This window comes from Lipotes vexillifer, unplaced genomic scaffold, assembly GCF_000442215.2.
Source record: "Lipotes vexillifer unplaced genomic scaffold, Lipotes_vexillifer_v1.1 scaffold861, whole genome shotgun sequence".
Lineage (NCBI taxonomy): Eukaryota > Metazoa > Chordata > Mammalia > Artiodactyla > Lipotidae > Lipotes > Lipotes vexillifer.
In genome coordinates, this window is record NW_006784231.1 from 306788 (window position 1) to 331441 (window position 24654).

Sequence of the window (24654 nt, forward strand, 5' to 3'; positions counted from 1 at the left end):
ATTCCTGCTTTGAAGAAGTTAACTGTTTAGTTGGCCAACTGCATTTTTACTTCAGATATCCAGTGTAAAATACTATTTTTTTAAGCTTCTTTGCCAAAAAATAAAAGTGTTTTATATATAGAACTGAAAAGAGGTTTTGTTTCAGTGCTATTTAACATTAGTCCTTAATATTACTAATTATGGTTATTTGACTTGGGAATGGAGAGAAAGATTGAGGGGTTACACTTACCCCTTAATCTTTGCAAGCATATACAAGATTCTGCACCTTTTGGGGAAAGATAGTGTTCAGTTGCTGGTAAGTTTAAATAAAAGTAATCAAAATAGTCATTAACAGATTTATTCCATCCCTTTTTTAAGGTTAATGTATATTAACTAAATGATAATATTGGCATCATGAAGTTTGTTTTTAAAAGACTACTGTTGCTAAACTCAGACCGCCTCTGGGAAGCCCAGGGTTCAAAGACATACTGTGATGTGTAACTGTTCAATATGTGCTAAAACATAAGACTGAACATGAAAGTGTTCTGCTGTGAGCAATCCTGTTAAGATAAACAGATTCTCACAATGACTACGTTATATATTATTCATACTTTAGAAGTAAATTTCCTTCATAAAAGGATCACTTAAGAGCAGTGTTGTATCTTGCTTTTTTTAACTTGTGAGCAGAAGATCATGTTCTTTGAGCCTATGAAGACTAGACTAAATACATGTAAACCCACTCAGGATTTAGTGTTGAAATTAAAAATTAGGAAAATTAATTTGACAAAAATATAGTGATATATACAATCATTGTGCTATGTAGTAATTAGCCATCAATAGTGAGCAGGGTTGTCATCCCTAGATCATGAATTTTGGGGGTCAGTCACCAGGAGAGGATACAAAAGAAGAACTAATGGTGCAAAAGTTTTTCTAACCTCATTCTCAGTATCTTTAAGCTATCATCAAGTTGGACTCAGAAGTTTGGGCCTTCCCCATTTTCTGTTAGGGAAGTGGCCCCGAATTCCAAAGGCAGTCTAAATCCTGAAGGGTTTTTTGAAGCCTGGAAAGACACTGAGGTTCTGGAGTTTTGGGTTTTGTTTTGGTTTGGTTTTCTTAGGCTGTATTGTACCCTCCCCTTTGCAACGATATGTGATTACCCATTATTGAGAAACAGGACCATATCGGTAAAATTGATGCTTCATTTGGGAATATCACAGGAAAGGAAAATTGAGAGCAGTAGCAGGGTTTCTCCCATTAACACATGTAGAAGTTAGGAACTATGAATTCTTTTTCCTTCTCTCAGGGCTACCCACTAGCTTCTAGATCAAGGATATTCATAAAGACTCAAAACAGGGCAAATATATATAATATCCCAGAAAGTAGGTTATATTATGAATGAAGGAGTCTTCAAGATTGAAAAACTTCCTATTCCTCCACCATCTATCCACTGCCCTCAACCTGTAGCTGACCCACCTGGCCATTTTGTGATTTAAAGGAAACCTCCTCTCGTCCCCATCCTACCCCACTCCAATACCCCTCCATCCCCGAAAAAACCTCTATCCTACCTGGAACTTGAGCAGATAGAGAACCATTACGATGCTATCAGTCATTCATACTCTCACATTGACTATTTTAAAATATAGACTATACAATTTTGAAACTAGAAGGGTCAGAGAAAGGATGAAGAAAATAGACCAAAGTCACAGCATGTTAAAAGCTAAAACTAGACCCTAGGTCTACTTATTTACAGCCTAGTGTTCTTTCCAGATAGCTTCTCTCTAAACTGCGTAAGGTGTGTGAAAAGAACTAAGGATGGCTTAAAGCTCTGCTGTCCAATATGGTAAAACCATTAGCCACCTGTGGCTACTGAAGACTTGAAATGCAGCTAGTCCAAATTGAGAAGTGCTATTAATGTAAAATACATACCAGACGTCAAAGAACTAGTACAAAATAAGAATGTGAACTATTTCTGTAACTTTTATATAGATTAAATGTTGAAATATTTTAGATATAATGAGTTAAACAAAAACACTAAGATTAAGAGATTTTTTTTGTTTTTACTTTGACTACTATAAAATTTAAAATTTGGTATGTGGCTCACATTGCATTTCTACTGGACAGCGCTGGCTTAGAATATGTGAGAAGAAAGGGATAAGAAGGGAGACCTGTGGGAGTACCACAGTGGGGGCTTTGAACAGTCAGGAGATGGCACAAGGGCACGTGCCTCCTAGAGCTTAAGGGAGGAGGATCTTAAAGAGCAGGAGTGTAGAAAGGTAAGCCGCCAACACAGGCCTCACCTTCAGGGTTTACCCCAGGCATGTTCCTTCTCCTCTTTACCCCACCGCCCTAGCTGTATTTTCCAGAAGCCATGTGTAACTGTTTAATTCTTGTCAGGTCCTTATAACCGGGAAAATAATGATATCTTAAAAGTCTGGAGAGACTGCTAATAACTGGGAATTTACAACTCCACTTATTTTTGTGTTGAGCTAAAATTAGGAAAATTTTTCTTCAATTCTCTTAAATTCAAGATTTCTACATGACAACCCTTCAAAAAAGTTTTATTTATCCAGGATAAATAATCTCCAGTTCTAAACCTCATAATCCGATAATGTCCTCTAAACATCTTGTAATTGATTAATGTCCATCTTAATATGTGGGTCTCGAAACTGAACACAATATTGAAAGCTAGGGAATATAGTGAGACCATTAACTTCATAAATACTATACTTCTCTCAGTGCACAAGAATCCTTTTAGTCTTTTAGTGGCTACCTCAACACTCAGCTCCTATTAAGTTTGTAGCAAAATTAACTTTTTACATGAAGTACTTTCATACCTGGGAGGTGAGGAGGAAGCTTATAGATTCTTATGCAGGGTAAACAGAAGGTGAGTACAGAGGTGCCTTTTACTGTATTTTACAGTGCACAGTTTAAGTGGAATTATGAAGTACAATGTACCTTTAACTCTTAAGATTTAAACATTTATTTACAGATTATTGATAAAGGATGTAAAGCTAAATAAAGTGTTAGAAGCCACTGACAACTGAAAGTAAAGTGGCTCTAATTATAATGTAAAATTAGTGAAGTCTGATCCAACAAAAATACAGATTTACATATAAATTTTTAGAAACACATCTTTTGAGCAAACTAAAATTAAGCTGTGATATACCAGCAAATGTTACTTTGTTAATAACTGTGACACATTTTAAAACTCAAAGATGCTAATGTATAACATTAGAATCATTAACTGTAATTAAGTTATAATACATTTACTCTTTCTTTTTACTCTTAAATTTATTCTTTAGTGTCATCTGACTGGATACCATGTTACATGTTTCTGTAATTATAGATTACTTAAAGCTTTAAAAAAAAGTAACATTATTTTATTATCTATATTGTAGGATAGGGGAGCAATGTAACTTAGTAGCTAAGAGCTTTGGAGTCAGGCTGACTTGGGTTTGAATGTTGACCTCCACACTAACTAGCTCTGCAGGCTTGGGGAAATTACTTAACCTCTCTATGCCTCAGTTTTCTCATTTATAAAACATTACCTGTTAGAAGCACTGAATCAGCTGATATACATAAAGTACTTAGCATGATACTTAGGATACAGTAGGGTAAATGTTTCATAAAAAATTACCTACTGTTATGCTACTGAAAAGAACTACACGTGCTTCTAAAATAGAACCTTCACACAATGAAATGGTCTGCTGGCTATTTAAAATTAGTAGTGTTGTAATATATATATATTACAGAGAGAATGAGAATGAGAAAACTACCTTTTGGTATTTCCATGAAAATTAATGTAATTTTTAAGGTATAAATTATTTTTGCAGAAGAATGGAATAATACATCTTTTTTTTAAGTAAGAATGGCTTTCGACTGATAGTTGGGTCAGCTTGTTGATTTCTTATGATTTTAAAGTATGAACCAACAGATGTTTTTAATATCTTTTTTTTTTTTTTAACTAATGAAGATTTGGATTCCTAGACTTGCCCAAGCACTTCTGTCTGCTATAGCAGACTTGAGGCTTTACTCATTAATGAAGCAACTAGAAAATCAGCAAGTGGCAAGATGGGTGGTAAGTCTTAAACACTTTAGAAACTGTATGTCAGTTACTTCATTCCTACAAGGATGAAGCACATGAACAGGTCAGTCAATATGATTGATTCCCAAAACAGTTTCAGAAGGTAATTTGTACAACTTTATAGAGGTACTTCCATAATTAAGAACAGTAAAATGCAAGTGGACATGCTATCTCTCTCCTTCTGAATGAGCCCTAGGTGGCAGAAGCCACTGATGCCCTCCAACACTATGAGAGGCTAAACCCTAGGACCCAGCCTTGGGAAGCACCATGACTCAGAACTGAGTCCTTGCCTCACTTTCCATAATATTCAGTAGAAACAGTTCTAAACCACTGCCTACCTCACAGATCACCTCAGCTGTTTACAACCCTTGTTCACTCTTCCTCCAGCTCCCTGAGACATATCTTTTCACTGATGCACTCTTTCTCTTCTAGCTAGAATAGTAGAAATAGCTGGACTTTGTAAGAGAATGTGGTATAGAAGACTGTCTTTTGTCATTTGGCTCATTTCACAGTGGGGAGATAGATTCTCAAACTCCCATTCAAATCTTGAATGGATTTTCCCATTTAAACCATAAGTAAGCTTATATGAGCCAACTTAGAAATCTTACTGCCTTTTTTATATTTCTGTTAGCAAATATGTTCCAAATTCCAAGTAACCAATGTACCAACACATTTCTGAAATAATGTTAATTTATTAATATTAACAATTTATTATTAATAGGACATATTTCTGCAGGTAGTGTGTTGATTTGCATTAAAAAGACAGATTGCTTTAGCGATTGAGTCCTTGATAACTGATTCAAAGATTAAGTCAATCTCTTTAATTTGTGCTTAATACACACTGTCGAAGGCTGAACCTAAAATGGCAAAGGCATAATGCCTTTGAAATCCTTCCTCCAAAGTAGCAGCACTAGGATCTTCTAGCTCAGGGAGAGCCTTTAACTTCACAAAAATTGGGAACATATTTTAAAGTCTGTATTTGAAGAGATAGGAAGCTGGTGCAACGTTTAATACCCTTGCAACAACTAATAAGTTTCTTTTAAGGCATTTGTTTTGTAGACTGAATGATGCTTCTGTTTGCATGTTCTACCAAAAAGTGGTTTATTAATTTAGTCCATTTCCAAATTAAAATTTAATGATGTTTCCTGATAGTCATGATTTTTTCTCTTACGTTGTCTTAAATTTTCCACCAAGAAATAGGACAACATTCCAAGCAAGGTCAATAAAAATCAGTCAAAATACTTGTCAGTAATATAAGACAATTTGAGGAGTACTGATTGTGAGACTCTAGTTATGAATTTCAATCTTCTCTGAACTCTACCATCAAAGAATCTGTGTTTTATGTCTTTTATTAGTGTGAGGTGAGATTTAAATCAAATGCAATGCCACAAAAATGTACCTGAAAGTATAAACTTCTTAACTTTAACAAATACAGACCTGGTATCATAGATGTGCTTGATATAACTTCTTAAAAACAATGTTTGGACATGCCCACTTTTAACATTATTTAGACTTGCTTGCTATTTTCCTTAGAATACTAAGCTTTTCCATTTCCCAGTCCATATACGTTTGCTTATGATTGTTCTTAGTTTTTTTGCCAGTTATGCTCTTGGTTCACGTGGTATTGCTGTACCAGAACTCTTACAAACACCATGGAAACTGTTCTCACTATAATTGCTCTTTTCTACTATCCTTTGGAAGGTTCAAAGTTTATGAACAGGTGAGTAACAGTACTGTTATAATTAGGTACAAAACTCTAAAGCATGCTTTTGAAAAATTTTAAATTATCAATATATTGCAATGTCCAGTGGACCCCCTAATGCTCATGAAGGCTATTAGAACCACAAATTCACAGTTGATGTATTTATTATAGCAGGAAAGAGATATACTCAAACCAGATAATTAAGGAGAGTTTAATAAAAGGACTGTTTACAAAGGTGTAAACAATGTTTGGAAAAGCTAATAAGGGGATACCATAGTACCCAAGGGCTAGTCACAACAGGAAGTTTCAATTACCCTTTGGCCCCAAGGAGCAAGGAGAGGAAAGTTACTAAAATCCATAGAGCTGTAACTTTGAGAGGACCCCAACAGGAGAGGGGCACAGCCAGCCTTTAACCATAGCAAGGAAAGAGCAGGGTGAATAAAATACCCTGACTCTTCTGCCCTGCTGTTAACCAATACTAATGAGAAGCCAAAAAGCAAGATAGCCCATTGATATAGTCCATAAAGGTCAGCCACCCTGCACATTGAGCAGGTGAAAAGTAGAGAGCAGATCTGGATGGGCAAATAGAAAACATATGGACCTGGTTTGGGTTTATATAAATTGGTATAAAATACCAAGCAAAGGGAACATGAGAAAAGTCAGAGCTATAAAAGGGCTTCATTGTATTCTGGGCCGGTTGTCCAGAGGAGCTAATGTGTGGTAGGATGTGTGGGAGAAGAGAAGAATGAGGGATGAGGCTAGAATGGAACTTTGCCTTTCTCCAGAATTTGGACTTTATAGGTAGCAGCTTACCACTGGTGGCTTTCGAGAAGCACGACATAATCTGATTTAGAAATAATTCTCTCATAGTAGCAGTTATTTAGGATATACCGAAAGGAAATAAGCCAGAAGATTTGGGAATCTAGTATCCATTCTCCCTTATATGTAAGGTTTTTGGGAGGATCAAATCAAATAAGATCATTTCTGCATTAGACTCTCGATTGCAATAGGCATTCACCTAAGTTACCTATAGATGAGGATATCTAAACATTGATTTCTATCAAATGAGAATATTACAACAGCTCTCAAGAATTAAATGAGACTCAATGGACAGTATATAGCGTATAGCACATGGCCTATTACAAAGTAAGTGTTCAGTTAAGTACTGATGATTGACAATGATATTAAGTAATATTTCTGGGAAATTAAAAAAAAAAGACTATGAAAAGATTCTAAACAAGTGACACAACTCTGAAAAGATTCTAGAATAGTGAGAGGACTTGACAGCAATGAGAATGGGGAGGAAACACAAGTGGATGTGTGGGATGAAAAGTTTCTATTTAAGGTGACTCCAAATTTTAAGACTGAGAAATTGAGTGATACCATTAACTTAAACATTAGACACTAAACAAGTTTGAGGGAAAGGTGTGGAGCTTATTTCATACAGTTTGATTTTGAATGCCAGTAAGAAATTTATGTAGAAATATTCAGAAAGGAGTAAGAAATCCAAGTCTGAAAATTTGGAGTGAGGTTAGGTAGGCCTAGTTATATCTGGGCATCCCCTAGGTAGTTTCACTATGGCAGAATTTGCAATTAGGCTGTCTGCAAGTCAGACCAAGCCACAAATGTTTTATTTCACCTACACAGTGTTTGTTTTTTAACTACTTGGCAAAGTTTTTAAATTGGGAGATCTTACCTAAAATCTGGATTTCTAGTTCCTCTTGAAAAAAAATGTAAGGTCTGTTAACATTTTGGGCCAGGTTTCCTCCATGATGATATCAGAGCCCCCATGCAGCCAATATCACACAATTTTTATTACTTATCTGGTCTCTGTAAGCATTTGAACTTGAAATCCCTGCTTTTCGATCTTCACCAACATTGGAAATTTCTTTATAGTTACTTATTAGTTAATAGGTATGTAATGGTACCAAAAAGTTGTTTTATTTTGCCACTATCTTTAGTCCTCATGATTAAATTATCAGGTGCTCGCCTTCAACCCTTTATTGAGATAAGTCCTAATAGTAAAAACCCACATTTCTATCCATGATCATATAGGGTTTTATAAGTAAGCTTTTTTTTAAAAAATCAGGTGTATATACACATCTTTCAGTTGGACAAAATTACCAGCTTACATTCAAAACAAAACCACATGTGCCCAGAAGTCCATCATTGCCTAAATAAACCCAATGTTTCTTTAAAGGAGCTTTTTTTTTTTTCCTTATAAAATGGGGACTGTCTTTTATCTCTTTTATCTCTTTAGGAGAGACTTGATCATTTTTCCACCAGGAAAGCAGTTGGCAGAGTTGTATGGTTAAAAGTTGGTATACCTTTCAGTAAACAAGATAAACATTAGGACATAGAATAACTTCTTACTTGAAAATACTAGAATATTAAAGCTGGAAAAGACCTTACATATTACCTCTCTTTATGGATGAGAAAAGTTAAGAGCCAGAAGTTTAAGTAACTTCCCCAAGTTCACATAGCTATTTATACCAAAAGGAAAATGCTCTCATTGTTTTAAAAAAAATGTTATACCACAGCGTAAATAGGTAACTTCTGAACTCATTTCCTAGTTATCTTGACAATACCTTTTCCTTGCTTATAGTGTCAAGTACTCACCCCTGGTGGCAATTGCCTTTATAATTCGTCCCACAGCTGTTATTCTGTGGATACCTTTGCTGTTCAGACATTTCTGGCAAGAACAGAAAAAGCTTGATCTTATTCTACATCAGTTTTTACCTATAGGGTAAGTATGGCTACAATCCATATATTAATTTTAATAACCTATAAATTATAAATTATGAACAAGATTTTACATCTTTTAGTCAGTTACATCTTCTAATGTCAGTGAGAATTGTCAGACCAAGGAAACATAGTATTTCCAATTTCACATGTTATATTTTTATTTGTGATTCTGAAGTATTTTAATTTGCTTAAGTGAGGATCTTGGCAATTTTTCTAAATTCGAACTTTCCTATGCTTTATTTCTTAAATATTTTTCAAATACATTTTAGAGATACTTGATTCCTTCACATTCGTATGGGGTTTTATAATATATGTGTTCACATATTACCTGATTTTCACAATTCTTGGATCTAGGCAATGTAGGTGTTTTTACTTTGTGATACAGAAAATGGAGGGCTTGGTGAAATTAAAAATGAATTAGCCAGTGTCACTGGGTTGATCGCTCTGATGGAAATGGGATTGAAACCCAGGTCCTCTTAACTACATTTTGAGCTCCTAGGTTCAGAATTATCCCAGGTATCTAGTGGAATATCCAAAATAATTATTTATTGGAGGGATGAATGCATTTTGACTCTTAAAACAGTGATCTTTTTAATATACTAGTATTCACTCTGTACAGGTTATTTTTGGTAGCTATTAAAAAAGGACAAAATCATCCAGTGGCTAAGTTGCCAGTGTTGTCATTTCTCAGATTTATTAGCATTGTTTTGGAAGTAATGCATTCATTCAGCAAATATTTATTTAATTCTAGTATGTGCAAGGTGTCATTCCAGATGCTGGAGATACAGCAATTTAACAAAATAAAGTCCGTTCCTTCACGAAGTATACATTCTAGTGGCGGGGAGACAGCAAGAAACATACGATTAACATGTTTCTCAAATGACAATAAGTGCTATAGGGAAAAATCATGAGAGCCTGCAGATGAAATTACAGCCCCAGTCAATATCCTGAGAAGTTATGAGACCTTGAGTCAGAGACACCCAGTTAAGCTGTGCCTGGATTCTTGACCCACAGAAACTGAGATAATAAATATTCATAGTTTTTGGTTACCACAATTTGGAGTAATTTGGCATGCAGCAATAGATAATACAGAGTTTGTTACTTTTAAAAAGTCTGCTTAAATATAGCTTCTCTCAATGAAAGATCTTTCAAAATGATATTCAGTTGGTAAAACTTTTAAGCATTTTTAAACTGGCTTTTGATGCAGGCACTTTGCAGAGCCATATGCCACTGTTGGATTTTCAGCAAGTTCAGAATGTTAATCACTCTTTTATTTTGTTTTTCAGATTTGTCACTTTGAGTTTCTCTCTGATAACTGATCGTATTTTTTTTGGTCAAGTAAGTAAAATTATGCTTTTTTTAATTAAAAAAAAACTACTTTAATGTAATAATTTATTACACTAAAAACTCAACCTTACTTTTTAATCCATGAATATCTGGGAGCATAAGCAAATCATTTTTTTAATGATATGGGACATATTAGAAAAAAACTACTAGCATATGCCTTTGGTTAACTTTGCTGTGCTTTCTATATAACAGAATTGTATATTCCTAATTGAAGTTCAAGAATCCATTTTCAGGCATTTTTGTCAGCTTTGAACATTTCTGTCAGGTTTGTAACAATAAAGGTTAATTTTAAAATTATTTTAATTGACCTCAATTATTCAGAATTCAAATTAACCAGAATATTCTTTAAGCATCTGATTTGGCATTTTAATTTTATGACTATTGGTAATGCCTTTGGTTGCTTTTAAGTTCCCTGTTTTTAAGTCACTTATGGGTTCTGGAATCAGATGCCACTGTCTGAGGCCTAGTGCCCTCATTACTAGCTGTAAGACCTTGGACAAGTTGTGTATCTTTCTTGCCAGTTTCCTTATCTGGAAATAATTGTGATACCTGTCTCTTACGGTTGGAAGATTAAATTAAATAATACATGTAAAACGCTTACAACACTGCATGGCACAAGTGAGCACTTAATGTTAGCTGCTGCTGTTATTACCTACTTTATGCTATAATTCAAACTGCAATGTTTTCAAAGCTTTATCTTAATAGGTAATGTCTGATGCCATAAGGTAGAACAGTAAAAATTTTAATATGGGTACCAAACACATATACTCATAAAAATTATTTTTAAGGATTCTCTTTATGTCCAGTTGTATGTAAAACTTAACACTGTCATAACATTTATTCATACTTTCTTGAATCTCAAGAACCTAATGTTTCACAAATTAACAAAAAACACATTAATACTTAGAACATAAAAAATTAACAAAGAATGATTTCATTGTTATTACAAATGACAATGAAAACACAACTATACAAAATCTATGGGATGCAGCAGAAGCAGTTCTTAGATGGAAGTTCACCATGATACAGCCTTTCCTCAAAAAACAAGAAAAATCTCAAATAAACAACTTAACCTTACCACTTAAAAGAATTAGAAAAAGAAGAACAAACAAAACCTAAAGTCAGCAGAAGGAAGGAAATAATAAAGATTAGAGAGAAAATAAATAAAATAGAGGTTAAAAAAATAGAAAAAAATCAATAAAACCAAGAGCTGGTTCTTTGAAAGGGTAAACAAGATTGACAAACCTCTGGCCAGGCTCACCAAGAAGAAAAGAGAGAGAACCCAAATAAACAGAATAAGAAATGAAAGGGGAGACATAACAACCAATACCACAGAAATACAAAAAACTATAAGGGAATACTATGAACAATTATATGCCAACAAAATTCGACAACCTAGAAGAAATGGACAAATTTCTAGAAACATTCAGCCCACCAAAACTGAATCAAGAAGAAACAGATCTACTGTATAGCACAGGGAACTCTACTCAGTGCTGGCTCTGTGGTGACCTAAATGGGAAGGAAATCCAAAAGAGGATATATGTATATGTATAGCTGATTCACTTTGCTGTACAGTAGAAACTAACACAATGTTGTAAAGCAACTATACTCCAATAAAAATTTTTAAAAAAGAAGAAATAATTTGGACAGACCAATCACTAGAGGTGAAACAATCTGTAATTTTAAAACTTCCTACAAACAAAAGTCCAGGACTAGATGGCTTCACAGGCAAATTCTACCAAACATACAAAGAAGAGCTTATACTGATCCTTCTCAAACTCTTCCAAAAAACTGAAGAAGACGGAACACTCCCAAAGATAGTCTATGATGACATCATCACCCTGATACCAAAACCAGACAAAGACACCAGCAAAAAAGAAAATTACAGGGCAATATTTTTGATGAATATAGATGCAAAAATTCTCAACAAAATATTAGCAAACCAAATCCAACAACACATTAAAAAGATCATACCACAACCAAGTGGGATTAATCCCAAGTTCACAAGGATGGTTCAACATATGCAAATCAATGTGATACACCACATAAACAAAAAGACAGAAACCACATGATCATCCCAATAGATGCAGAAAAAGCATTTGACAAAATTCAACATCCACTGATGATAAAAAAACTCTTACCAAAGTGGGTATAGAGGAAACATATCTCAACATAATAAAAGCTATTTATGGCAAACCCACAGCCAATATAATACTCAATGGTGAAAAGCTGAAAGCCTTCCCGCTAAAATCTGGAACAAGACAAGGATGCCCACTCTCACCTCTTCTATTCAACACAGTATTGGAAGTCCTACCCAGAGCAATCAGACAATAAAAGGTATCCAGATTGGAAGGGAAGAGATAAAACTGTCATTATATGCAGATGACATGATACTATATATGGAAAACCCTAAAAACTCCACACAAAAACTACTAGAACTGATAAACAAATTCAGCAGGTAGCAGGATACAAGATCAACATACAGAAATCAGTTTCATTTCTTTACACTAACAATGAAATATCAGAAAGAGAATGTCAAAAAACAATATCTGGGACTTCCCTGGTGGTGCAGTGGTTAAGAATCTGCCTGCCAATGCAGGGGAGATGGGTTCAAGCCCTGCTCTGGGAAGATCCCACATGCCGGGGAGCAACTAAGCCCATGCACCACAACTACTGAGCCTGCGCTCTAGAGCCCACGAGCCACAACTACTAAGCCCGTGTGCCTAGAGCCCGTACTCCATGACAAGAGACGCCACCACAATGAGAAGCCCGTGCACCACAATGAAGAGTGGCCACTGCTCGCCACAAATAGAGAAAGCCCGCATGCAGCAATGAAGACCCAAAACAGCCAAAATAAATTAAAAAAAAAAAATCTTTCAAAATTGCACCCCCCAAAATAAAACACTTAGGAATAAACCTGACTAAGAAGGTGAAAGAATTATACACTGAGAACTATAAAACATTAATGAAGGAAACCAAAGACGATTCAAAGAAATGGAAAGATACCCTATGCTCTTGGATTGCAAGAATTAACATTGTTAAAATGGCCATACTACCCAAAGCAGTCTACAGATTTAATGTGATCCCTATCAAATTACCCATGACATTTTTCACAGAACTAGAATAAATAACCCTAAAATTTATATGGAACCATAAAAGACCCCATATTGCCAAAGCAATCCTTAAGAAAAAGAACAAAGCAGGAGGCATAACCCTCCCAGACTTCAGACAATACTACAAAGCTACAGTAATCAAAACAGTGTGGTATTGGCACAGATACATATATATGGATCAATGGACCAGAACAGAGCCCAAAAATAAACCCACACACCTACAGTCAATTAATCTTTGACAAAGGAGGCAAGAATATACAATGGGAAAAAGACAGGCTCTTCAGCAAGTGGTGCTGGGAAAGTTGGACAGCTGCATGTAAATCAATGAATTTAGAACATACCCTCACATTATGCACAAAAATAAACTCAAAATGGGTTAAAGACTTAAATATAAGACATGACACCATAAAACTCCTAGAAGAGAACATAGGCAAAGCATTCTCTGACATAAATCATACCAATGTTTTCCTTAGGTCAGCCTCCCAAGGCAACAGAAATAAAAGCAAAAATAAACAAATGGGACCTAATCAAACTTAAAAGCTTCTGCACAGCAAAGGAACCATAAACAAAATGAAAAGACAATCTACAGAATGGGAAAAAATATTTACAAACGATGAGACTGACAAGGGCTTAATTTCCAAAATATACAAACAGCTCATACAACTCAACAACAAAAAAACACACAACCCAATTGAAATATGGGCAGAAGACCTAAATAGACATTTCTCTAAAGAAGCCATGGCCAATAGGCACATGAAAGGATGCTCAACATCGCTAATTATTAGAGAAATGCAAATCAAAACTTCAATGTGGTATCACCTCACACCAGTCAGAATGGCCATCATCAGAAAGTCCACAAACAATACATGCTGGAGAGGGTGTGGAGAAAAGGGAACCCTCCTACACTGTTGGTGGGAATGTAAGTTGGTACAGCCACTGTGGAAAACAGTATGGAGTTTCCTCAGAAAACTGAAAATAGAATTACCATATGATCCAGCAGTCCCACTCCTGGGCATATATCCAGACAAAACTCTAATCCAAAAAGATACAGGCACCCTTATGTTCACAGCAGTACTATTCACAATAGCCAAGACATGGAAACAACCTAAATGTCCATTGCAGATAAATGGATAAAGAAGATGTGGTATGTATATATGTATGTGTGTGTGTACACACACAATGGAATACTACTCAGCCATAAAAAGGAACAAAATAATGCCATTTGCAGCAACATGGATGGAACTAGAGATTATCACACTAAGTGAAGTCAGTCAGGAAGAGAAAGACAAATACCATATGGTATTACTTATATGTGGAATCTAAAGTATGGCACAAATGAGCTTATCTACAAAACAGAAATAGACTCACAGACATAGAGAACAGACTTATGGTTGCCAATAGGGAGGGAAGGATTGGCAGTTTGGGATTAGCAGATGCAAACTATTATATAGATAATAGGTAAACAACAAAGTTCTATTGTATAGCACAGGGAACTATATTCAGTATCCTATGATAAATCATAATGGAAAAGAATATATAAAGAAGAATGAGTTCGGGCTTCCCTGGTGGCACAGTGGTTAAGAATCCACCTGCCAATGCAGGGTACACGGGTTTGAGCCGTGGTCTGGGGAGATCCCACATGCCGCGGAGCAACTAAGCCTGGGCTCCACAACTACTGAGCCAGCATACCACAACTACTGAAGCCTGTGTGCCTAGAGCCTATGCTCCACAACAAGAGAAGGCACTGCAGTGAGAAGCCCATACAGCGCAACATAGAGTAGCAACGAAGACCCAATGCAGCCAAAAATAAATAAATTTATTTTTTTTTAAAAATGAGTTCATATTCAAAATTATTAATGTAAACTACAGTCTGGTGTTTAGACTTCATTCTGATCTAATTTCATGATTCAGCCAAATTCCCTAATGCCAAAGATTCATACTTGGCACTAACACATTTCTATTTCTTTTTCCTTCAATGATGCCAGTGGACTCTGGTTCAATATAATTTTTTGAAATTTAACGTGCTGCAGAATGTGGGATCATTTTATGGTTCTCATCCATGGCACTGGTACTTCAGTCAAGGATTTCCAGCTGTCCTGGGTACTCACTTACCCTTCTTTATTCATGGCTGCCTTCTAGCCCCAAAGAGGTACAGAATATTTTTGGTGACTGTGCTGTGGACACTGCTAGTTTATAGGTAAGATTTTATTTATTCAAATAGTTCACTTCTTAAATGTTACCAAGAAGTTAACTAAATTATTTAAAAGGTAAACTCTTTATCTTTTGGAGGTGCATTAATTCTTATGATTTGTTAGTCGGGATTATTTAGCAGATGGAAAATGTAATAATTATGCTGGTACTCAGACAGGCTGAATACTTCTGATACAGCTTGCTTAATATGGATACATTCAATTTTTAAAGAGGTTGAACAAATTGTATTTGCCTTTAAAAAACAGAAACTGCCAAAATTTTAAGTATTGAAGGACCAGAGAAATATTTTGAAAATGTATGTGCCTTTATTTGAAATTTGAGTAAAATAACTTACTTGGATTGGTAATAGAAATCCTTTTTTTAGAATGCATTTGTACTTTAGAATATCACATTGACATCAGATGTTAGGATTACTTTTAACACATCATCATCACCTTATAACTAAAGAATGAGACTGATTCCTAAAGCATGAAATTCAGTCTCAGTAATTACAAAAACAGATCATGTTATATTCCTTTTAAATACATTAACTTCTCAAACCATCATTTAATGTAAGAAAATAATATTTTCTTTGAATATCTTTTTTTACTATAGCATGTTGAGCCACAAAGAATTCAGGTTTATCTATCCAGTTTTACCATTTTGTATGGTGTTCTGTGGTAAGTATCTTCGTATAAGAGAAAAAAATCAATTATAAACAGTTAAAAGACAATCAATGCTTATTACACTCTAAATTATTATTTATTTTCTACTAGGCTAAATAAGAATTGCTCCTTAATTACAAATTGAGTATATTACTGCAGCATTCCCTTTTTTCAGCCTAAATATCCTTTTTCCTGTGTCCTGTAAAGTGAGATAAAAACATAAGGATCCAGTATCCATAACACCTTTTGGTGGTGGTGTTTCTGGCTGTCAGAAATCTTTCACTAAAAAGTAATACAACATGTCTATTTTAGAACAGCTAATTTAAGTTTATGGTTAAACTACAAAGTTCTACATTCCACAAATGAAAAATGTACATTGAAACTAGTTTTTAATGCTTTACACACATCTATCCCTTCAAGACTCACTCTAATGCATATGCAATTTTTAAAGTGATTCACACCTCTGACTTAATTTTTAATCTTTTCTCCATTTTTCCACTAGGTTTTTTTCAGTAAGTTTTTTACATATGGCTGCTAAAAAGTCTTATATTACTTGGCTCTGGAAAATATGAATTTTTTCATTGGTTCGTTTGGAAAATTTATGAATTGAAACTTTATTAACTTCAAGTTTAATTCAGAATGAGTGTTGGCTTCCTTCAAATATTAATCACTAAAAAAAATCACTGGACTAAGGAGGGAAGAAATGAGTAAGCAACTGGGCCTGGAGGCTCAGAAAAACTAGGAAGTTAATGGTACCAAACTTTTTACTTAAAAAAAAAAAAACCTCCAAACAACCCATTGAGTTAAGCAGCCTTCTTCCAAGTATAAGTGACCTCCTACAGATCTCAGATGTAGTCTCTTCAATTTAGACACAAACATACACATCTATGTATTTGAAACATCTAAAGTTCTGAAACCAAAGTTAGTGTCCTATTTACAGTCTTGCTTCATATACAAATGCAGGCACAAATAAAAATATAAGCATCTAAGAGCTATTTGGCAAGTTTTAAGAACAGTGGGACCATTTAGCAGAGCAAATCTGTTCACAAATCACTATTCAGATTTAAACTTTTTTTTTTTTTTTTTTTTTACAATAATTTGAGTTAGAGTTATAATTGTTTGCTTTTCACCCAGGTGAGCATTGCCAGACTACTGGAGGACAAATATTTCTGTGCACATGTTTGGCTTGGTTAATTTAGGAACTTGGTTTCATTCCATTTTTATAATCTGGTTTTTCCAGCATTCCACTTCTCTGCTCTGTGTCTTTAGAGTGTTTTAAAGACTGAGTTGTCTGAATTCTCATTCGCATTCCAAAAGAGTAAGTCTTTAAGTGGCAGGATCTTGGGTTGGGTTTCTGCTTAATCTGTTTTTACTACAGTGGCCAGTGCAGACTTGCTGGTCTCTGATTAGGCCACTTTGTTTTTCCATATGCTAATCTTTTCAGCAAAACTGCACATGTACTGTTTCAAAAGTCAGATAAGGATTTTTAAAGAACAGTGGTTCCCCTGCCCTCCCTCCCATTACCATACTCAGAGGCAATCACTTACACTCTTTTAGGTGGTTGTTTTGTTATTTGTCTCCCTCTAAATAAAATGCTAATAATGCTCTTAAAGGTTACTGTTTTTGGCATTATCTACTGACTTCTCACTATGGAAAATGAAAATACAGATTTCCTTAGCAAAGTGGTTTTTTGGTTTTGTTCTGCCACATACAAGAATTACTTTTACAGATTAAAAAAGAAAAATTGTTTAGCATCTCCAAATTGTCCAACACTATAGTGAAAGAAAAAAATAATAATAAAACATAAATCCTTCTCTTCCAGAAAGAGATCCATGCCACCACTCATAAACTGACCACTGAAAATCTCCCAGGAGCTTAGTGGTGTATTTTTCTAAGAGGATATTCTGTTATACTTCCTCCAGAATTACTGAGACTTGTATGTACACAATCCATTGCTAGTGCTTGGGAGATTAAAGTGATAGGTAAATTGAATAAATACAAGTCCTGTTCGTTTAGCAACTGTGTACCAGGACAGGCACTGGACATACATTTTTTTTCTAATACTTGAAAAAGGTACTGTTAGGGAAGATAGTGAAACTAATTCCAGAGCTAGAATTCAAATCTGTTTCTGTTAGACTCCCTAGCCATAATCTTTCCCCTATACCTCAATTCCTTTTTCTAGAAAAAGGTCAAGACATGGATGATAATGGATAGTGACAGTGAATGGTCAGAGAAATTACAAAGATGACGTATTGCTGATTTCTTGTTTGTCCATGACAGCCTTACAGCTTGTACTACACTTCCATGAAAGATTACCAATATATTTGCAGTTAATATTTGCTTAGCTATAAGAAAATAAAACATTACCAGTGTTATGATTCAATGTGTCTATCTTTATATAGGATACTCCCTAAACAACCTGAAATTGTGGAAGAAACCAGCTCTAAGTTTCCTGTTTTTATCAAATATGTTCTTTGCCCTCTATACTGGTTTAGTTCATCAACGAGGTACTCTTGATGTTATGACTAATATTCAAGAACTCTGTTACAACAATACATCTTCAGCTTCAGTACTTATGATGATGCCTTGTCACTCTACTCCTTATTATAGGTAATAAAATTTGTTCACTATATGCTATTATTATGAAAACTACTTTAAAATTCCTTTTGGATTCCCGGATTTAAATTAATTGATCAAATGATTATAAGAAATTTGAAACTGCTATTTATGTCAATGAAAATCATATACAACTTTTAAATAAACTTTAATATTCTCTTTTCAAAACAACTTAGATTTAAATAATCTGATCAAAAGCCTATATGATATTTTATACTATTTAAAGGTAGTATAAAATATCATATAGGCTTATTTGATGGTACTCTTAGTAAAGAAATTCACTTATCATTGATCCGTACAAACCTACTGTACATCTTATTATTTACATAATTTTGAAATAATCTCAAAACACTGGATTCAAGTCCAGATTTACTGTTGGACTGTTGCCCTGGTCTTAAACCAGTGTTTTTAGTCTCTTTGGTATCAGCTGTCTTGCCTGTAAAAATTAGGGAATTCAATTAGATGACATCCTAATGCTTGGATTAAGTGTGTCTGGGAAATAACACTGAAACTGCCTTAATTATGCAACGTTTAAAAAGACATCATTGGGCTTCCCTGGTGGCGCAGGGGTTGAGAGTCCGCCTGCCGATGCAGGGGACATGGGTTCGTGCCCCGGTCTGGGAAGATCCCATATGCCGCGGAGTGGCTGGGCCCGTGAGCCATGGCCGCTGAGCCTGCGCCTCCGGAGCCTGTGCTCCACAGCAGTGAGAGGCCCGCGTACAGCAAAAAAAAAAAAAAAAAAAAAAAAAAAAAAAAAAAAAAAAAAAAAAAAAAAAAAACGACATCATTGACCCTATGCTTGTATTTCAGGAAGATGTATTACTTCACCAATTGCCCAATAAGGGTAAAAGGACAAAGCAAACAGCTTTCCTTTAGAAAATTCTTTACCTATCTGGCTTTAAACAATCTGAAGTTAATTTTCCATGTGCACATTCAGTCAACTTAATATCAAACTTGATATCATTTTAAGGTAATTTAACACTTTTGGAATACTGTACTTAACTGAATCATTAATGCCAGTCATTAATATGCAATTTGGAAATGTCTACCAAAAGCCACAGGTTAGATGGATTTAAGACCCCAAGCATCCCTTTAACTTGAGGATCCTATACTATATAAAAAAGACTAGAGCTGCGAGAGGGACATTCACTCTCCATCCATGCTCTCAGTAGAGTTAACACTGAAGAGAACAGAAATTCTAGAGGTACCAAGATGCTCTCCCATACATGGTTGTAGTGGTCGATATCTTAGGCTTTGTACAGTTCACCTAGTTCTTGTCTTACATTTTTTCAACTTGCACAATGGAGCACACACACACACACAAAAAAGTCTGATACCTACTTTGGAATATAAGGCTGGCAGCTTTTTCTCAGTTTCTGCTTTCCCCTTGAAGCAAGACCTTCATCTTCAAAATTATAAAAGTCATGAAGTATATGAAATAACTATTTACTTATTTATTTATTTAGGCATTGTTGGGTCTTTGTTGCTGCATGCGGGCTTTCTCTAGTTGTGACGAGCTGGCTTCTCATTGCGGTGGCTTTTCTTGTTGCGGAGTACAGGCTCTAGGCACGTGGGCTTCAGCAGTGGCAGCACACAGGCTCAGTAGTTGCGGCACGTGGGCTCAGTAGTTGTGGTGCAGGGGCTCTAGAGCGCAGGCTCAGTAATTGTGGAGCACGGGCTTAGTTGCTCCATGGCATGGGGTATCTTCATGAACCAGGGCTCGAACCCGTATCCCCTGCATTGGCAGGTGGATTCTTAACCACTGAGCCACCAGGGAAGTCCCAGTCATGAAGTATTAAGATCTTATGTAAATTTATTTTGAATGCATTTCATAGATAAAAATAAACTTTTATCATTTATTTATATTAATTTTTCTTCTTTTTATAAATTTATTTTTTTTTTTTTGGCTGTGTTGGGTCTTCGTTGCCACGTGCAGGCTTTCTCTAGTTGTGGAGAGTAGGGGCTACTCTTCGTTGCGGTGCGCGGGCTTCTCATTGTGGTGGCTTCTCTTGTCGCAGAGCACAGGCTCTAGGCACACGGGTTTCAGTAGTCGTGGCACGCAGGCTCAGTAGTTGTGGCTTGCGGGCTCTAGAGCGCAGGCTCGGTAGTTGTGGCACACAGGCTTAGTTGCTCCATGGCGTGTGGGATCTTCATGGACCAGGGATCGAACCCATGTCCCATGCATTGGCAGGTGGATTCTTAACCACTGCGCCACCAGGGAAGTCCCTATATTAATTTTCCTGAGGCAAAGTTGTAAACATGGCTTTTTGCATGGCCCAATTAACTGGCTTAAGTTGTTACAATTCATCAGTCCATCTTTTTTACATACACTCTAGTCTTTCTATGCCACAGTAAAACCATTACTTATTTGAATTTTGATCAGTGAACCCATGTTGCTCTCTATTACTAAATCTTACTTATATAAATATTTAAGGAAAAAAAAAAAGGAAAAACTTGTCATGTAAGGATTCAGAGCAGAAAGAGGAAAAGAATCCTTTCTGGTTCATGACCAGTTTTCTACTTTGCCAGATATTACTCTCTTATCAACAAGCAACATACCCGGTCCCAAAGGCCCCATCCATCCCTGGAACAGCATACTAATGTTATGGACTACTGAGTCCCACAGGCTGCTGACCTACTTCCCGCCCTGAAATGGAGTTTTGCTCTTTAGTTTGGACTTGAAGTTACTGCACAGGTACACAGTGTGAGAATCATATTCTCCATTTTTGAGAAAACTGCATTAAAGGTGTGCCTCCTCACCTTAACTGGAACCTAGTTTAGATTCAGATTTCACTTTTTGTTATGTGAGCGTATCTTAAGAGTAATTTGAAAACTTTCACGAAAAAAATTTTTTTTTTTACTTCTTGTAACTATAATGGTAACTTTCTTTCTATAGCCATGTCCATCACCCACTTCCAATGAGATTTCTCCAATGTCCCCCAGACCTGAGTGGAAAAGGTGATTATCTTGTTGAAGCAGATATATTTTATCTAAATCCCTTAAAGTGGTTGTATAGGGAGTTTCAAAATGATTCAACGCTGCCTACTCACTTGATCATCTTCAGCATCTTGGAGGAGGTAAGGGAACATGAAAAAAGGTATAACTCAGTATTTTTATTTCACCTCAGGTTTAGCAAACACTCAGGTAAATAGACAACATCACTTTTTTTATGGTCCCTTTCAACCCATATTTTATAACTGGTCTTTTCCCTAGTCCAAATCAGCCCTAGTTCTATAACTACCAAGGAATATATGTTACTTACCATGAGTTAATTATTTTATTAAGAAATTGCATTGTTTTATTAAGAAAAGGGTTTCAGAAGAACAAATAGGTCATTCTTAAATTCTTGAAACAGTACTCAGCAAAAAGTAGCCTTTATTTACTTAAACATTTATTTACTTCTAGGAAATAAATCCTTTCCTAATTTCAAACAAGTATGAGAGAACTGCTGTTTTCTTCCACACTCACTTTCCGGAGCGTCGAACTGGAAGTCACATATACGTCTATGAACGGAAGTTAAAAGGGAAACTCAACCAAACATGAACATGAAATTCTGACTTTGTTTAGATCTTTCTCAGAGAAATAGACATTGCTGAGCAGAAATATCCAGATGCTGCTTAAATATGCTAGTAAATACTGGGTAAAATTCATGGAACTAGCAAAAAAACACTATCAACTGCCTTACCAAATATCACTACTGAGGAAATATATGAAAAATATCACAAAATATAAAATCATCTATTAATAATGCAAATGCCAGATTTTAAATAAAGACCTTTAGTTTTCCTCATGGTGTAGTTTATTGTTTCTTCCACAATATTCATATGTGCAAGGAATTTCACAAGAGAACAAGTCAGCAAGCTCATAAGGCAGCAAGTTCTTCACGAGTCAACGGGCTCTTGAACCCACAAAAAGACAAGAAGTGTAAGATTATAAAATGTTAGAGATGAAATTCCATCACAATGTACTTTTTTCAAGCTCTACTGGAAATTTAACACAAATATCAGGGTTAATTACACTTTGTCATGTATGATTTGAGCTTGCTTTAAGCTCATACACTGAAAGGAAGTCTCATTTCATGCACAAAATCTGTTGCATGCCTGGCTTCCTTAATATAAATCTACAGTTGAACATTTCCACTGCCAAAAAAAATTCAGCAAAGCTAAACTACAGGAAAATGCAAGTTAGTAAGCTTTTGCTTGATGCTTCTGAGTAATAATATAAAATCATCAAACTCATACTTAGAAATGATAAAAAGACATTGTTATCTTGATAATTTCATCTTAGTTTCAACACCAAACAGTATAGAAAGCATCCAAGTTTCTGTTACAGTTTTCTAATTTAACTTAATCATGATGGTCAATATTTAGGATCAAAAGGTAATTGCCCCAATTCTATTTCAAGGTTTGCCATGTGTCTTCCATTAGTGCGAGCATATTTATGCCATTTACCTTCCCTTTTATAAGGTTGTGGCTGAGGGTGCTTCTGCTCTTGTTTTCGATGCCTGGAGCTTTCAATATTTACCATACGTTGCTTTTTATCTGGTCGACTGAAAGCAGTAAACACATTTTTCATCCATGTTAGAGTTAAAGTTATTTAAACAAGAAACAATTTTAATGTTTTTCTCCATTAATCTATTATCTGAACACTGAAAAAGGATGTTAAATTAATCTGAAGTATAATCCTACTATAACCATACAAAAAAGATTCAGTGAGTTTATACTTTTATCCTATAGAAAGAAAAAATAGACAAACTGTGCTGGCAAAGAGGGAAAACACTCAATAGATAAGTAGAAATGTGACAATAAAATAATGAGATATGTTTCCATTATTTTTCCTCCTTTCCTATAAAAATTAATCCACCCGCCAGTGGCTTCATTCATGAATATGTATACATCTCTTACAGAGTCCCTCTCTCTAAGCTAAGGCTTATAAACAATGTCTACATGAACAGTTCTCCATCTCTGTAGTCAGGCTTCTGTCACTACTTCACTGAAACACTCCACAGTGCCATCCATGGCCATCCAATTCCCAGCCAAGAAATCCAGTCTTTTCCGTTGTTTTGTTTTGTTTTGTTTAAGCATTCAACACTGCAATATTACTTTTACTTGAGAAGATCTTTGGATTTTCATGATGCCACTCTGGCCACTCATTCTCAGCCTTCTTTCTCTACAACCCCTTGGATGTTGGTGTTCCCCAGGAGTCTGATAAATACGTCCAGCCTAGACTGTCTACACACGCATGGAGTCTGGGCTAGAGACAGTCATATAACCAACAGCCAACTAATTCTCTACTTGTATGTCAACAGGTACCCTCCAAACACAATTCTCATTTCCAATTCCCCTTATGCAAAACCTTCTGGTATTCCTTAGCGTTGCTGATGTTACTATGTAACTAGTGACCCAACCCAGAAATCTGGAAGTCATTGTTACTTTCTACTTCCCTTTCACAAGAAATACCACCAGTTATACTTACTATATATTGTTCAAATCTGCCTCCTCCTTTCTACTCCTGCCCTAGTTCAGATACCCATCAGCTCATGTCTATACTGTTTCAAAGACCGCTTTCTAGCATCTAGCTTCACCCTTTCCAACAAACCCTTCAGGCTACTGCCGGTGACCCAAAATGCAATAAAGCAAGTCCTTCAGCATAAAGTGAAGGTTCTTCATGCTCTGAATCTTTTCTTCTGTTCACACCCCAGCATTACCTTGCCTCCTTAAAGTAGCATGTCTTCATATCTACAAATCTGTGCAAATGAAGTTCCCTTTGAGTGGAATGTCCCACCCTATCTGCTTGGCAAGTTCTCACTTCTCCTTCAAAAGTTTGTTAAAAAGTTCAGTTCAAAGGCCATCTCACTTATGAAGCCTTCCCAAACATCTCCTGACTGAGGCCACCATATACATATGCCTCCATACCTCCACTGCATTCCTTGTACTGACCTAATTCTCCAAAAGCTTGTGAGCTCTTAGACAGCAAGAATTTTTCATTTGTTTCCTCAGGGCAGCCTCACAGTACTTTGCACTAGATATGTATTTAATGACTAAAGACACCAAAATCAGTCTCATTATTTTATAGACACATTACATTTACTCAAAAAGATATATATATATAACTATCTCAAAGTTAGTTACCTTTCTAAAAGGTAAAAAAATAAAGCTAAGGAGATTAGGTTAGTTTCATGTTACAGAATAGAAAGCTGATATGCAATGGATA

The 24654-nt window shown here is 35.5% G+C and overlaps 2 protein-coding genes across 3 annotated transcripts in view; one reads left to right on the forward strand and one right to left on the reverse strand.

Annotated features, from left to right (window-relative positions):
• The window catches only part of PIGB (phosphatidylinositol glycan anchor biosynthesis class B), a 24514-nt gene extending 2284 nt beyond the window's left edge, over positions 1 to 22230 (forward strand). Inside the window, exons 3-12 of the mRNA XM_007456615.1 lie at positions 175 to 295; positions 3953 to 4057; positions 5653 to 5783; positions 8371 to 8511; positions 9797 to 9848; positions 14956 to 15167; positions 15776 to 15840; positions 18228 to 18435; positions 21338 to 21518; positions 21847 to 22230. Coding sequence (XP_007456677.1) covers positions 175 to 295; positions 3953 to 4057; positions 5653 to 5783; positions 8371 to 8511; positions 9797 to 9848; positions 14956 to 15167; positions 15776 to 15840; positions 18228 to 18435; positions 21338 to 21518; positions 21847 to 21984 — 1354 coding nt within the window. The 3' untranslated portion in view covers positions 21985 to 22230. The remainder of the gene's footprint in view (positions 1 to 174; positions 296 to 3952; positions 4058 to 5652; positions 5784 to 8370; positions 8512 to 9796; positions 9849 to 14955; positions 15168 to 15775; positions 15841 to 18227; positions 18436 to 21337; positions 21519 to 21846) is intronic.
• CCPG1 (cell cycle progression 1) overlaps positions 22223 to 24654 on the reverse strand; it is a 39947-nt gene continuing 37515 nt past the window's right edge. Inside the window, exon 9 of one of the 2 annotated variants that reach the window (XM_007456613.1) lies at positions 22223 to 22990. In XM_007456613.1, coding sequence (XP_007456675.1) covers positions 22801 to 22990 — 190 coding nt within the window. In that variant the 3' untranslated portion in view covers positions 22223 to 22800. The remainder of the gene's footprint in view (positions 22991 to 24654) is intronic. The other variant, XM_007456614.1, reaches the window with a different exon arrangement.